The sequence below is a fragment of the Pelophylax lessonae genome (genome assembly GCF_965119305.1).
Source record: "Pelophylax lessonae genome assembly, chromosome: 9".
Lineage (NCBI taxonomy): Eukaryota > Metazoa > Chordata > Amphibia > Anura > Ranidae > Pelophylax > Pelophylax lessonae.
Window position 1 is genome coordinate 89,176,883 of NC_138776.1, and position 17,166 is coordinate 89,194,048.

A 17,166-nucleotide genomic window follows, 5' to 3' on the forward strand; every position below is an offset into this window, starting at 1 on the left:
CTGCACCCCACAAGGATTGTTTTCACTGCACCCCACAAGGATTGTCTTCACTGCACCCCACAAAGATTGTGTTCACTGTACCCCACAAAGATTTTGTTCACTGCACCCCACAAAGATTGTGTTCACTGTACCCCACAAAGATTTTGTTCACTGCACTCCAAAAGGATTGTCTTCACTGCACCCCACAAAGATTGTGTTCACTGTACCCCACAAAGGTTTTGTTCACTGCACCCCACAAAGATTGTGTTCACTGTACCCCACAAAGGTTTTGTTCACTGCACCCCACAAAGATTGTGTTCACTGTACCCCACAAAGATTTTGTTCACTGCACCCCACAAGGATTGTCTTCACTGCACCCCACAAGGATTGTCTTCACTGCACCCCACAAAGATTGTGTTCACTGTACCCCCACAAAGGTTTTGTTCACTGCACCCCACAAAGATTTTGTTCACTGCACTCCAAAAGGATTGTGTTCACTGCACCCCAAAAAGATTGTGTTCACTGCAGCCCACACACAGAAAAATGGATGTGGATCACTGACACCTGCCTATCTCCTATCCCACACCACACAGCAATATCGATTGTAGTTTGTAGAACACAGTTTCCCTAAAATTCAGCAGACTCTGTCCCTAACAGGATTGAGAAGAGATCGTAGATCAGGAGAACTAAGTGCAGACCCCACCCCACACAGCAATATCGATTGTAGTTTGTAGAACACTCTGACCCTAAAATTCAGCAGCAGCCTCTCCCTAACAGGATTGAGAAGAGATCGTAGATCAGGATTGAGTGCAGACCCCACCCCCCACACAGCAATATCGATTGTAGTTTGCAGAAGACACTGACCCTATAATTCAGCAGACTCTATCCCTAAAATGCCTACAACTCGCCCTGCCTAAACACTCCGACCTGTCCCTCAATTCTATCCGGACACAAATGGTTTTTTCCTGCCTGTCTTTCCCTAATCAGCAGCCAGCACGTTGATGTGTGCTCTGTCCCTGATCTAAGCAGCAGAATGAAGACGCTGCGGCTGCCTGGAACTTATAAAGACTTGGTCACATGCTTCAGACGGCCAATCACAGCTACTGAGACATTTGCAGGCATGGCTGGGATGGCTTAAGGCACACCAGTTAAACGATTGTTGATTGGCTGTTGAAAGCCCGCCATGAAAAGAGCGCCAAAGCATGCAAAACCCGGAAATAAAACGACCGAACACGGATTTTTACCCGAATATACAGTAAAGTGTCCGTGTTCGTGTTCGGGTAACAAAAATCCAATTATTCGGTACGAACACGAATAATACAGTCCGTGTTCGCTCAACACTACTCATGATGTACACGAAACATGATTTATCAGACCAGGCCATATTCTTCCATTGCTCTGTGGTCCAGTTTTGATGCTTATGTGCCCATTGAAGGCAATTCTGGCTTTGGACACGGGTCAACATTGGCACCCTGACAAGTCTGCAGCTATATAGCCCCATACACAACAAACTGATTGCACAGTGTGTTCTGACACCTTTCTTTTGGAACCAGCATTGGCTTTTTCACCAATTTAAGCTATAGCAGCTCTTCTATTGGATCTGACTAATACTGAGCCTTTTCCACCCATGACTGTCAACAGTTTTCCTTATTTGGACCACTTCTTGATAACCCCTGACCACTGCAGACCGGGAACATCCCACAAGAGCTACAGTTGTGTAGAGTTTGCATGTTCTCCCAGACATGTTAATTGTCTCCTGACTAAGTTGGGCCTAGTATATATATATATGTGTGTGTGTGAGTAATGCCTCGTACACACGCATCGATTATTGGCCGGGAATTTTTGGCCAACGTCCGATCGGCCGATTTTCGGCTTGTTAGTATGATGCTTCCGACAACTGACTCCGACTTTTCGGCCGTAAAAAATCTGGTGTGCATGCTATAAAATTTTTGTTGGCCGTCAACACAACGGCCGATTTTCCGTCAGTCAGTACAGGTTTCGGCAGACAAAAATCTGATGAGCAAGACTGGGCATGCTCAGAGAAGAAAAAACACACGGAAAGTAAACCATCACATGACATCACTTCTGAAGTAGATTTTTGTTGGCCGAGAAAATTCATGTGCAGTCTAGGCACATTCCAACCAACAAAACAACACTGGACAAAAGTCGGATGATCGGTCGGCCGATAATCGTTGCGTGTGTACGAGGCATTAGGCCAGCCATAGAAGGTTTGAGTCATCTATGGGCAGGCCAGCATGTTGGATTTTTACATAGCAGCTAGCAATAATCACTGAGTTTTCCTGGCAGGGGGCACAGAGAGAGTACAATAGTGCCACGGGTGGGATTCCCCCATCAACAGTGACTGTGTTGACGAGGGAACTGTAAACAGATTTGAGGAAAAAAGTCAAGTACTGATAAACCCGTGGTTGCAGGAAAGAAAAACACATCTATGGTCTACCTTAGGCTGTGTTGATAAGGGGATCCCTCCCACTGCGTTATTGTATTCTGACAGCTGGAGGTTTCCAGGCATCAGAATACAATGATCGCACAAAAAAAAAAACCTTAGAGGCTGGTTGCACTGAAGTGGAATGATAAATTGACTTCAGTACAACCAGCCTACCTTTAGACGGATCATAATTCAGCCGGTTCCTGCTGAACTGGATACATTTCGATTCGTCTATGGCTGGCTTTAGGGACCTTAGATTGTAAAGCTCCTTGAGGGCAAGGACTGATGTGAATGTACAAAATATTTATAAAGCACAATGTAAATTGTAGGTGATATTTACTGTAAATTCCTTGCCTAGATATAGGGGTCAGGGCCGGGACAAGGGGTGGGCAGGAGGGGTACTGGGGTATCATGTGAAGAAGAGGGGCACCACAAAGAGATCAAGGGGGAGGGGATTTGTGTTGGAAGGGGGCATTTGAGGGGCAGCAGGGGGTAAAAGTATTGTTTTAGGAGGGGAATTTGGGGGTGGTAATAGTGGTGATTTAGGGGGATATGTGTTGGGAGGGGGGAAGAAAATTTGTGCTGGGAAGGAGAATTTGGGGGGGAATTTGTGCTGGCAGGGGGGATTAGAAGTGGGGGGGGGAGATGTGTACTACGAGGGGCAATTTTAGGGGTAGAGGATTTGTGCTAGGAGGTGGGAATTTTTCTTTTGGGGGGGATTTTAGGGGGATGATTTGTACTGGGAGGAGGGGAAATGTTTGGTTAGGGGGGTAAGCAGGCAGATTAGTGCTCATTGTTTTCCTGGGGTAATTTTTGCTGACAAATAATGCTCATATATTGGGGGGGGGCGCAGTTTGGCATGTTCGCCCCGGGCTCTAGATGACATTGTCCCAGCACTGATAGGGGTTGATTTACTAAAGGAAAATCATTGTGCACTACAAGTGCATTTGGAAGTGCAGTCGCTGTAGATCCGAGGGGAAGATCTGAAATGAAGCTCTGCTGATTTCTATCACCCAACCATGTGCAAGCAAAAATTTTATTTTTTATTTTCCTTGCATTTCCCCTCAGATCTACAGCGACTGCACTTTCAAGTACTTGTAGTGCACAGTGGATTTGCCTTTCCAAAAAATAAACCCTATAATCAATGTTACTCACTTTACCCATCAGTGGTTATAATGTTAAGGCTGATTAGTGTATATCCGCAGACAGCCCCAAAAGGGTCTTTCTACTGAATATTGCATGTCTCTTCTGCAATAAACAGCCTGCCTGCTTGTAATCTTTTTACTTTGCCTTCTGTTCTGCTTTAAAAACTCTTTGTCTAATTTGCCATTATTTCTGAAAAAAAAAAAGCCTTCAATCTTTGTGTATCACTTTGCAGAGCTAACGATGGGTCATACACTAGTACATTTTGTTCATCCGAACATTCATACAAAAATTCTCATCAGTATATTCAATGACATTACAACTGTAATTTAAAAGTGCTTCAAAATACATTTGCTTTTAACATTAAATTTCAGAGTGAATGGACTCTATTGAACGAAAACCACATTCACTGTTAGAAATTCCTTCCAGAAAGAATTTCTTGCTACTCCTTCAAGTGTTATCGTCTCTGCGGTAAAAACATCAATTTGGCCCCATTAACAAAATCAGACAAACGTTTTAACCGCTTTACGACCGCCCACTGCAGTTACACTGCGGCAGGCAGCCGCTCCTGGGCAAACCGACGCAGGATTAGGTTGGTCGCTTGGTGGCAGCTAGGGGGTGAGCGGGGAAGCCGATGTATGGGGCAGGTGGCTCCGATTGCCGCCTGACACCCACGATCGTTCCACGTTGAGAGAGAAGAACGGTCGGCTGTTGTAAACACAGCTGACCATTCGTCTCCCTGGAATGTTCATAGAGCCCATGTCTATGTAGGAACACATGTCTCTATGGTCATTTCAGAAGCCACGCCCCCCCACAGTTAGAATCACTCCCCTAGGCTCACATTTAACCCCTTGATCACCCACAATGTTAATCCCTTCCCTGCCAGTGTCATTATCACAGTAACAGTGCATATTTTTAGCACTGATTACTGCAGTAATGTCACTGGTCCCCCCCAAAAGTGTCAAAAATGTCAGTCAGAGGTCCGATCTGTCCGCCACAATGTCGCAGTCCCGAAAAGAAAAAGAAGAAAAAAAAAATCGCAGCTCGCTGCCATTACTTGTAAACAAAAGAAAAAACACAAAAAAAAATGACATAAATCTTTCCCATAGTTAGTAGATGCAATAACTTTTGCGCAAACCAATCAAAATACGCTTATTGCGATTTTTGTTACCAAAAATATGTAGCAGAAACAAATTAGCCTAAAATGTTACAAAATTTAAATTTTTAAATTTTTTTTTTTGAGAATGTTATAAAGTAGAAAGTGAAAAATATATATATTTTTTTTGTCAGAATTGTCGCTCTTTTTTTGTTTATAGTGCAAAAAAAAAGAAATCACACAGGTGAGCAAATACCACCAAAACAAAGCTATATTTGTGGGGACCGCGCAATTGTCCGTTAAATTAACGCAGTGCCGAATCACAAAATATGGCCGGGTCATTAAGGGGCAAATCCTTCCAGTCCAGAAGTGGTTAAAGCAAAAATGTTCAAATTAAATACCAGTAATGTAAGGTCAGCTTAACTGTCTAGGGCAGTGATGGTAAACCTTGGCACCCCAGATGTTTTTGAACTACATTTCCCATGATGCTCCACTACACTGCAGAGTGCATGAGCATCATGGGAAATGTAGTTCCAAAACATATAGGGTGCCAAGGTTTGCCATCACTGCCCTAGGGTTGCAAACACATATAGAAGTAGCAATGTGAATAGGAGTCTGGAGCCCAGCTGCATGGGGCTAAAGCCTAGTACACACGATCAGAAAATCGTATAAACAAATACCGCTTTCGGAGCGATCATGCGATAATTTGATCGTTAGTACACAGCTTTCGTCAGCTGATCACGACAGTTCATCTAAAATTATCTGAAGAGGCAAACACAAGAATTTTTCTTATCAGAGAACACTGTATAACATAGTATAGTGTTTGTAAGAAAGAGTTCACAAGACAGCACATGAGCGGAAACTAAAGAACGAACTGGAAGAAAACCAGTACTGCGAAAACAATTCATGTGTACATTGCAAAAATATAATTTCACAGGAGAAAAGCCATTATGTTTATTGTTCTTTGAGATTCAATACCATGGGTTGACAATAAAATCAGTTTGTCATGATGGCAATTTTAGAAATAAAATTAGTCTGGAGCCAGAAAGACTCCTCCACCCTGGAAGGTGTAAAATTTAGGTCTTTGTAAATGAAAAGGAAATTGTTATTATGTTGCTATAAGCCTCCAGTAGCTGGCTCACTTTGTAATTATTTAGCATGACAATTGTGGCACATATGCATAACAACACATAATATATAACACTTGTAGGAAAGCCTAAGGGTTTAACAATGCCTCATAGACTGTTATGTAGGTACTATTATTGTGAAAAGTTTCAGTTATATATTTGATTACAGTGGAACTTGGAATGAATATAATACATCGAACACTGGGCAAGCCGAATATATGAATTCATCGGTATGGGCATGCTCACATTGTTCTGTATGTGTTTGACATGCGTTTATTGGTGTACATATGTATTAGGGATCGACCGATTATCATCAAGGCCTATATATCAAGGGCCGATATTGACTTTTGCCGATATATATGTATCGGCCCCAGAACTGGCCGATATTCCAACTATTGCTCATGTAAGGGTAAAATGATGTCACATAGCATAATTCCATTTACAAATGTTATTGAATATGCCACTTCCATATGTACAAATTAAAGATATAAACAATGAAGTGATGTCATGACATCACTTCCGGGTACTCGGCTCCAGATTAAAAAAAAAAAAGACAGCATTCAAAACAGCCAAACTTGGCGATTTGAATGCTTTTAAGTGCAGAGGAGGGGTTTGGGGTCTTTTAGACCCCCAGATCCCTTCACAAGAGTACCTGTCAAGTGATAAAAAAAAAAAAAAAATTTAAATGTACGAAAATATCGGCCGATACCGATATGCAATGGCCAAAATATCGGTAACAAAGAACCGATATCGGTTGATCACTAATATGTATGTTGCATTGCATTGGCCTATTTGTTTTATATGGGCCCTCAACACGTGTCCACAGACCAATAAAAACATACCCGACTTATTTATTTTTCTTGCTAAATCACAAAAAGTCATATAGATCAGACTTAAAAAGGGTCATAAAACAACATTGAACAAATTCAAGTTATACTTTTATCAATAAAGAATAAAAACATATTTCACATACATATAAATGCTTATGACAAATGCACTGGTTTTGACTTACTAAAACTAAAGAGTGCAAAATCTGGTGCAGCTGTGCATGGTAGCCAATCAGCTTCTAATTTCAGCTTGTTTAATTCATCTTTGACAAAAAACCTGGAAGCTGATGATTTCTTTGCAGAGCTGCACTACCCAGTTTTAGTAAATCAACCCCCGTATTGTATTGCACAATTAAAATATACCTCTGAATCAACACCCATTACTATATAGATATATTTAAGAAATTTTCTTTACCTGGATTAAATGACACAGGGCATAGTACTCCTGTTATATAATACCACTATAATATAACAGTTCGTGCATTAAACTTCTCCAATGCATGGAATGGGTGTGTTGCAGATCTGACATAGTGCCCAGTCAGCTTACTCAGGTAGACAGAGGTAATCTGTGATATAACATCAATAATTAATTTTTTGTGTGCATGCATAAATAACATAGCATACATATTAAATATGAAACTATCCACGTGGATAGAATAATTGGATTACATTTATATTATATACTTTAAAGCAGGATGTGCAATGGATATTGCAAACCCATAGCTAAAAACTCCTTCTCTCTTCGGCACCACAGGGGAAGATATGAAGTGTCTCCATCTACAAGATATAGGTGCATTCTGTTTTTATAATTAAATGTCTACACAAATCGGACGGTAAGTAGTCCATGAAGGTAAGCGGAACAAAACTTGTCCCTAAGCACAACATGTATTTTTTGCTGATGCAACACACCACAACATCTTTGAATTCATAACCATGCATTGTGGTGTGTTGAATGATCAAGTGTATTGTTAACCATTGGGGGCCAATTGTATTGGAAGTTTAATAGAACTAAATTAGAAGCCCCCAAAACTCTTAGTAACAATATAAACAGTTTAACCTCCCTGGCGGTATGATTCTTTTGGATTTTAGGCGCTGAAAGCGGTACCATTATTTTGCATGCAATTCTTGTGAATGAGCAACCCAAACCAACTGTATACATTTATTATATATATTATATGTGCATGTATACATATATTATGTATATATATATATATATATATATATAATGTATACAGTTGGTTTGGGCTGCTCATTCACAAGAATTACATATATATATATCTATATATATATATATATATCTATATATAGATATATAGATATATTTACATAAAAGGTACAGTAAAACTGCAGGAAAGGGCACTGGGGGGCAAACTAATGTGATTTTTTTTTTATTTTGAATGGTAACAGTGTGTTTGGTGTGTTTTTACATTTGAAATTCCCACCGGTTCCACCCCCCTGCAAACGTCACGTCGCAGGAGACGGAAGCCGGGGAACAGAGACGATTGGAAGGAAGATCCGCCCCGCGAAAGACACCGCCGAGACACATCGCTGGATCCCGGTGACAAGGTAAGTAACCTCTTTTACAGGATCCAGCGATGCTTCTGGCTGTACCTCGAGTGTGGCTCGGGGTTACCGCTTTTGGCTCTGAAATTTAACCCCGAGCCACGCTCGGGAATACCGCTAAGAAGGTTAAGGGGAGGAGATCTATACATCATCTGCTGGGACCTTGAAGGGGGCATGCCCTGAAAGCTTGTCCTGAAAAATTGTATGTTAGTGCAAATAAAAAAAAGTATCACATACGGTACTCAATTGTCTTCGTCGCAAGTGCTCTTATATGGCTACAGTCTCCTCAAACCTAAAAAATAAAAGGTCATTTGTCAAAACGGGAGATTTCACCCAAATAGAAGCAGTTGGGAGCTCTGTTAAAAGAAAAAGTTAAAAAAAAAAATGTAAATGTGTTTGAGGTGACAGTTTGTAGTCCTACATTTGAGAAGTCCCCTTTGAAGACAATGGCTATCAGTACTTGACTTTTTTCCTCAAATCTGTTTACATATGTAAACTGCATAGGCAGTTTGTTCTTTATCATTGGCCCCTATATGCTGTTAAAATGGTGCCATTTTCTCCAGACAAGCAGTTATTGTGCTAAATGAGCTGTTTGCAGGAAGGACGCTTGCTGTCCTTCCTTAACCCTTTTCAGACCAGAAGGGGCCAAAGTCAAGCAAAGCAAGTTGTGGTCACTAATTGAGTAATGAGTTAAGGGGGAGGTGTGCAACCCATTCTTATCTAGAATCACCTGAGAGAGAGAGAGAGAGTCCTGTCTCTTTCACAAATTGTATAATTAGGCGTTTGATCTACTTCATAAAAACATCAAGCTATTGACTTTGAAATGCACTCTGCACACATTTGTTGCTGTCCATTCCTCTATGCTTGTTGCCTCATTTCCTAAGCTCCTTCTTCCTTAATAAAATAAATTAACATAATTCCTGACAAATAGAACCTGGCACCAGAGATCTGATAACATGGTCTACCTTCCCAGTCCATTTCCTCTTTGAGGATGCCTTGTAGGCATATCATTTAAATTGTGCATGCTTACCCATTAAAAAATATACAGATCTCAAAACAAACTGGATAAATACACATTTGATGAAGAGCAGTGAAATGGATGTAACCCATAGTAACCAATCAAACCTCAACTAGCCATCAGCTTTGAGCAGTCAGCCCAGATAAAAGGTATTGTTTGCTATGCATTGCTGTATCTTTCATGCTAATGTTTTGCCTACTCTTGTTTTTCAAACTAAAACTTGTTTAAAGCAATTCATTTAAATAGAGAACATATTTAATGACATCCAATCATTCACGGCTCCCGGAAGACTATCAAGTGAAAACTTTGAACAATTCTGATTAGGTTTTATATTAGTCTGAGTGATTGAGATGGCTTCAGTAGACCCGTTATCTTCTACTGAGACAATGAATCTTTAAAAGGGTTAAATGCTATAATATAAGACTATCTAATCCTTAAAGGTATTGATTCAATTAGCAGCCCCTGGTATCATTGAAGGCCAGCCTTCTAGAAATGAACTTGGAGCCGGTCAACTGCTCCTTTAACTACTGTATTGAGGAATTAAGAGGATGTGACAGTCACACCACAATGGAAATGACAGTAACACCCAATAAGACTATTGTTATGGGCATCATTACAAGTGTTGACTCATTACACCCCACCTTGGCCCAGGACTTTAAATATGTGCGGGTCACAATGGGAAGGTTAGTTTGCACCTTTCTAGAGGAAGAGGACACCAGCAGCTCTGACTAGGAATGGAGAAGAAGGCTTACTCTGTGCAATGGCTGTCGGAGAGCAGTCATAGGAATACAGCTTACCCCAGTGTGGATTTATTGGCATCCAGAGCTGGCACACCTACCCTTCAGTATCACAAGGACTTCAGGGCTCTGGGAATGGAAAGACCAAGCACGGCCACTGGAGGCAATGAGAAGAAAAATCCCTCTGACCACACAGCAGCACTTTACCAGGTCCAAAGAACTCAGACAGAGGCAAATGGTAAGATCTATGCTTCTTGTCTCTCCCTGATCATCCCTGGGGATATATATATATATATATATATATATATATATATATATATATATATATATATATATATATTAGGGAATTAGTAAAGTCCCTAGGATCAGTCATTAAATAACAATATGTATTTAGTGAAGGACTTTTTTTTCATTTCCTTTTCTTGATGGCCATTTTTTTCTGGGTTTCCCCTAAGGAAAATTTACTTTACATTTTATTTTAAATATTTGAGTATAATATTGTTTTCCATATATAATTAGACAATTCCCATATATATTTTTTTATTTTTTGTTTTAATGATGTACAATTTTCTTAACTGCATTTTATACATAATCTAAAACTTACCCTAAAGTAATTTTGTATTTGACTTTGACATTTTAGCCATTATAGCTCAAGATGTTCTTAAAGTAGAATTTTATAGGCAAAACTTTTTTTTTTTTTTTTCTTTTCATTTTGGATAGAGTAAGGGAGTGTTCTAACCAATATCAGTTAATTTTTTTGCCATCTATGTCCTATTGGAGAGATTTTTCTTCACTTTCTGTCCCAAAGCCAAAACAGGAAGTGAGAGGAAATTTCTTGGGGACCATGAGGTCACCAGAACTTGTGTCCCCAAAGGAAGATTTCCTCACTATTACTTTTCTGGGGGTAATCCAAAATGTGCAATTTTCATTAAGTTAACTTTCAATAGTACTGGTAAACAGGACAAACAAAGAGGGTAAATGTCCATAATGAGGACAGAGACCGCATTAAAAACCAAATAGATGTTCTAATACCCCTCCACCCTATCTAAAACTGAAAGTTTTTTTCTTTTGTTCTACTTTAAGAAAATAAAACATCTTTATAAAATACAAATATTGAATGAAAGTAGTATAATAGAAAATAGTGTAAAAGTAAAGGAGGCTTATAACCCCCTGCCAGTTTATTTTTTGCCATCTGTGTCCCATTAGGGAGATTTCCCTTCATTGTTCCATAGCCAAAACAGGAAGTTAAGGGAATCCCTGCAAATTAAGGTCACCAGAACTAATGTACCCATTGGAAGATTTATCCTCTATTACTTTTCTGGGGACAGCCCAAAATTTGAGGTTTTCTTTTACTTTCAATGATAATGGTAAACTGAGAGGGTAAATCTCCCTAATGGGGACCGCATTAAAAACTAATTGGGTGTTCTAAAACCCCTCCACCCTATCCAAAATTAAAAATTCTTTCCAGTTATACTTTAAGTAATTATTATTTATAAATGTCAAATATTAAATGAAAATGGTATAACTATAGTATAATAGTATAAAAGTAAGGGAGGGTTATAACCCCTGTCAGTGGTTGTTTTGTTTGTTTTGTCATCTGTGTCCCCATTGGAAGATTTGGATTTTCTTTTACTTTCAATGATAATAGTAAACAGGACAAATCGAGAGGATGAATCTCCATGACAGAAATAAAAACTGACAAGCATTCTAATCCCTCTCCACTCTGGCCAAAACTTTAAAAATAAAAAAAGTTTTGCCTTTAGTTATATTTTAAGAAAATAAATATTTTTATACATGTCAAATATTGAATAAAAACTGGTATAATAGAAAAAAAGTGTAAAAGTAAGAGAGGGTTATAACCCCTGTCGGTTTATTTTTCACCATATGTGTCCCATTGGGGAGATTTCCCTTCACTTCCTGTCCCATAGCCAAACAGGAAGTGAGAGGAAATCCCTGCAAATTAAGGGAAATAATTGGGAACCCCAAGATCACAAGAAGTAGTGTCCCCAAAGGAAGATTTTCCCTCTTACTTTTCTGGGGACAACCCAAAATTTAGAATTTTCTTTTACTTTCACTGATCATGATCAGGACAAATAGAGAGGGTAAGTATCCTTAACGGGGGGGGGGGGGGGGGGGGGTGTCAGACAGCGATAAAAACTGACAAGCTTTCTAATCCCTCCCCACTCTATCCAAAACTTAAAATAATAAAAAAAAGTTTTGCCTTTAGTTATGCTTTCAACTCTTTAATTGTCTTTTTATTAATACCTTTATATATATATATATATACCAGGCATGTGAGGTTTGATGCCCTTTCTAAACGGCTGCTAAAATAAAACCACATACATCTAGATATTGTACAGTGCAGATTTTGAAGACATAAAAACAATAATGCACTAAAGTTATAAAAGAACCACAGCAGCGCAGTTAATAAGCCGATACAGAATGTCAGCGCAATGTAAGTACGTATCAAACTACTTTAATACTGAAAATAGAAATTCTGTTTAGTATATATTCTACAAGTATTACCTGCTAGGACTTTGCATATATGTCATTACTATTAGCTGATTCATTTACAAGAACATTGACTGTATAATATTTTAAATACCTGAATCTTTCACAATCAGCACCCTACCTCTCATTCAGTATTTTCCTCTTCTTATTGCTAGTCTATAGATTATAGAATATTGATAGTCTGTGGCATTATGGATATCGGCAGGTTTTGTCACTTTAGAGTTGGACGTGTAGTCCTATGAGAATCCCATGAGTAGGGCTGGATTAAATCCCCTGAGTTATTATAAGGACTTTTATCATTTGTATCGTTGACTGAGGGGGTAGGTACTTGTTCAGATGTGTGCAATAAACATAAACTGTTTAACCACTATGTAAACAATGCAGAGCTCCATCCTGTAAATGGAGTTATACTGGATTATGTTTCCCTGCAAAGCAAAGAATAAAATCCAGCACATCCCTTAGTGAAAGTAGCACATAGTACACACAAAAAAACACTGTTTAGGCACACATTTAACCTTTGATCACCCTAGATGTTTAACCCCTCCCCAGCCAGTGTCATTGGTATAGTGACCATGCATATTTTTAGCACTGATCACTGTATTTGTGTCACTGGTTCTCACAGTGTCAGATTATCAGCTGCAATATTGCAGTCCTGCTATATCACCTATATCACTGATCGCCACCATTATTAGTAAAAAAAAAAAAATTCCAGTATATATACCATAGTTTGTAAATGCTATAGCGTTCGTGCAAAGCAATCATTATACGCTTATTTCGGGGGGGGGGGGGGGGGGGGTTACCAAAAATATGTAGCAGAATACATATTGGCCTAAATTTTATGAAGAAGTTTGATTTTTTTTAAAATGGCCTTGTCACGAATGGGGCGTGATTAAAATAATTTTTATATAATGTGTCTTCTATGTGCAGATGTGACCACACCTAGAAGAGTGTTCAATGAAGTCTCCACTCACAACCCATGTCCTGCTTCAGAGAAATGTCCCAGCCCGGACACAGACAGTGCTAAAAGCCCTGGATCCCTTTCTGAAGATGATGCCACCTCTAGGCCACGTACTAAATTCAACAATGAGCAGCTTCGGGAGTTGGAGAAGAGCTTTAAAGAACACCGATACATAGGATCCAACGAGAAGAAGCGACTGTCCAGGGTGCTGAAGTTATCAGAGACCCAGGTAGGCACAAATTACCTAACCTTACTGAATGCTGATTAGAGTGAGACTGGGTTACCAGTGGAGTCCCTAAATGGGAATTAAAAGAAAATGAGAAGTGTGCAGAGAGGAAAACTCTCTTTACACTACCCATTGGATAGCCATATATCTAAGGCCAGCCATACACGATGCAAATTTCTTTCCTGCAACCACAGGTTGCAGGAAAGAAATTTGCACAATTCCTCTAGCAGCACAGACAGTGCTGACAGGGGAATCAGCAAATGTCTGCTCCCGGAGGGGGGAAGCCAAGCCACCCCACCCCTGCTGGATGAAGACAGTGATTATCACTACCAGCCATAGCAGCCGCTTGTGATTATCGGAAGCGAATCCGGCAGGCTGATTGTACCCAAGCTGATTGATCGATCAACTTGGTACATTCAGCCGGCCCATTAATGGTTCGAATCTATGTATGGCTGGCCTAATTTAAAACTAGGGTTGCCCCGCTTTTGCACCGGTAAGGTAACCGGTAAGTAACGAGTACTGATCATTTTCGTTAAGTACTCACCGATACAGATACTTTTGCAGTGTGATTTGAGCCCATATTAAATAAATGGGCTCAAATCGCACTGCAAAGAATCTCATACAATCTGAACAGGAATGTGGTGTGATTTCTGTCCAAATCGCATGCGGTTTACTGCACCGCTCCTGTGAAAACTCAGACTGAAGTCGTTATAGGTTATAAGGTATAGGTTTCAGGTATAGGAGCATTTGCACGAGTACGAGTATCGATATCAGAATCGGTGCAACCCTATTTAAAACCATTCTCTATTTAAGCTGGTCCACACAAATTCTCCCCAGAACTCCTAATTTGCTATGTATTTTAGTAAAAGTGAATAACTATATTCCTATGTGCCATCCTTTTAAGAAATGATCTATCAACTTTGGAATTTTGAGGTTATTTTTACATTGGGTTATGTTTACATTAAACACACAGCATATAGGCAAAGCACATTTTCAGACAACCTTATTGGGTATTGGGTTAACCTTTATGGGGTTTCAGCTAACCTTGAAATAAAACTAAAGGCTAACCCTTTTTTTTTTTTTTTTTTTTTTTTTTTTAATTTTGGATAGAGTGGAGAGGGATTGGAACCCCTGTCAGGTTTTTATTGCTGTCTGTGTCCGAATAAGGGAGATTCCTAATTTGTTCTGTTTTCCATTATCACCAAAAGTAAAAGAAAATCCCACATTTTGGGTTGTTCTCAGAATAGAAATAGTTGGGATATTTTCCAATGGGGACACTAGTTCTTGTTTAGATGACAACTAAAGATTCCTTCACTTTAGAGGGATTTCCATTCACTTCCTAATAGGACACAAATGGTGAAAATAAAACTTACATGGGTTAAAACCCTCTCTTATTCTATCCAAATGAAAAACTGCCTTTTAGTTCTTAAGGTCAATAAAATTACTACACTGTCAAATCATCAGCAGCATTTGTTATACTTTCATACAGATTTTCCATGCAGATTTAAATGCCCTTTAGATTCATAAATAAAGTAAAAGTACCATTAGCCATTAATCACTGCCTGTTTTAGAAGGTGATTCTTTTAATGACTGTTCCTCTTCCAGGAATGTTTGCAGCTGCTATAATGATAATTAATACACTATATTGTCAAAAGTATTGGGGCGCGTGCCTTTACACGCACATGAACTTTAACGGCATCCCAGTCTTAGTCCATAAGGTTCAATATTGAGTTGTCCCACCCTTTGCAGCTATAACAGCTTCAACTCTTCTGGGAAGGCTGTCCACAAGGTTTAGGAGTGTATCTATGGGAATGTTTGACCGTTCTTCCAGAATTGCATTTGTGAGGTCAGGTTCTGATGTCGAACAAGAAGGCTTGCAGTCTCCACTCTAATTCTTGCCAAAAGGTGTTTTAACAGGTTAAGGTCAGGGCTCTGTGCAGACCAGTCAAGTTCCACCACCCTAAACTCACTCATCAATGTCTTTATGAACCTTGCTTTGGGCACTGGTGCGCAGTCATGTTGGATCAGTAAGGGGCTATCCCTAAACTGTTCCCACAAGGTTGGGAGCATGAAATTGTCCAAAATGATGTGGTATGCTGACGCGTTAGGAGTTCCCTTCACTTGAACTAAGGGGCCACGCCCAACCCCTGAAAAACAACCCTACACTATACGCCCCCCTCCACCAAATGATTTGGACCAGTGCACAAAGCAAGGTCCATAAAGACACGGATGAGCGAGTTTGGGAAGGAGGCATTTGACTGACCTCAACCCAATAGAACACCTTTGGGATTGGAATTGAATTGGAGCGTAGACTGCAAGCCAGGCCTTTTCCAACCTCAGTGCCTGACCTCACAAATGTGCTTCTGGAAGAATGGTTAAATATTCCCATAGACACACTACTAAACCTTGTGGACAGCCTTCCCAGAAGAGTAGAAGCTGCAAAGGGTGGACCAACTCCATTTTGAACCCTAAGAACGAAGACTGGGATGCCATTAAAGTTCAGGTGCGTGTAAAGGCAGGTGTCCCAATACTTTTGACAATATAGCGTATGGAACTGTTCTAAAAATTACTAAAATTCTTTCAACTATATTTTTACAATTGCAGCATGTACAGTTCATGCACAGCAAATGCATTATATGATTAAACAAATAAATATACAATAACATAATGGCATTTGGGAAGGCAGAGTTAGCTAAATACTTGGCTTGATTTATTGAACTGTATACATTAACACATATCTTGTAAGAACAAAACTGTTATTTTGGGGTTTTTTTACTTGCTCCTGTTGTTCTGGCTTTTTTTTCGGTCTTTGATTTTTCCATCTTGAATATTGGTGGATTATACAAAAAGGCACTAAAGTACCCACAGCTTCACACCCTTTAAACAGCTCTTCAAATGTTTTATTATGAATGTTTGCACATGGGTAGGAATAGTCTCCATATCTGTACCTGGGAACCTGATGTCTGAAAAATATGCTAATGTATTTTCCTTATCTATTATCAGATTAAAACATGGTTTCAAAACCGGAGGATGAAGTTCAAGCGTCAAAATCAAGATGCACGAGTAGAAGCTTTCTTTTCTGGACTCTACGTACCTTACTATGGCTATTCAGACTTTCAGACCCCGGCCTGCCCTGTACGTCCTGGACTGACCATGCCTCTTGCCCCTCCAACACCCATTCATCCCTTTGCACCTCTTTCTACTACAGTTATTAGGCCAGGAATTCCTCCATCATCCATGACACCTACTAACCTTGGCTCATACCGGTGCCCTTCAGTGCTTTTGCATCCATCACTTAATGAGCCAGTGGGGCTAGGATTTTCTCCATATTAGCTTTTTAATGCGTTGGCACTTTTAAAACGGTAGTAAACCACCCGTTCTTTTTTTTTTTTTTTACCTGCAAGGCAAAGTTATTATGTGCATCACATACTAGCACATTATGTGAAACTTACCTCAAAACAAAGCCCTCCAGTGGAACGCTGTCACCGCTGACAGGGCTTCCATCTTCACCCGGTCTTCCTCCTGGGTTGGCAGG

At 39.8% G+C, this 17,166-nt stretch overlaps 1 protein-coding gene across 1 annotated transcript; it reads left to right on the forward strand.

Moving 5' to 3' along the window:
• Positions 1 to 9,933: 9,933 nt before the first annotated feature.
• Positions 9,934 to 16,964, forward strand: LOC309564550 (homeobox protein vex1-like; the record flags this gene model as incomplete). Its single annotated transcript, XM_082269196.1, has 3 exons — positions 9,934 to 10,174; positions 13,375 to 13,634; positions 16,635 to 16,964. 3 exons carry the CDS (start codon positions 9,934 to 9,936, stop codon positions 16,962 to 16,964), a joined length of 831 nt encoding a protein of 276 aa, XP_082125322.1.
• Positions 16,965 to 17,166: the final 202 nt, after the last annotated feature.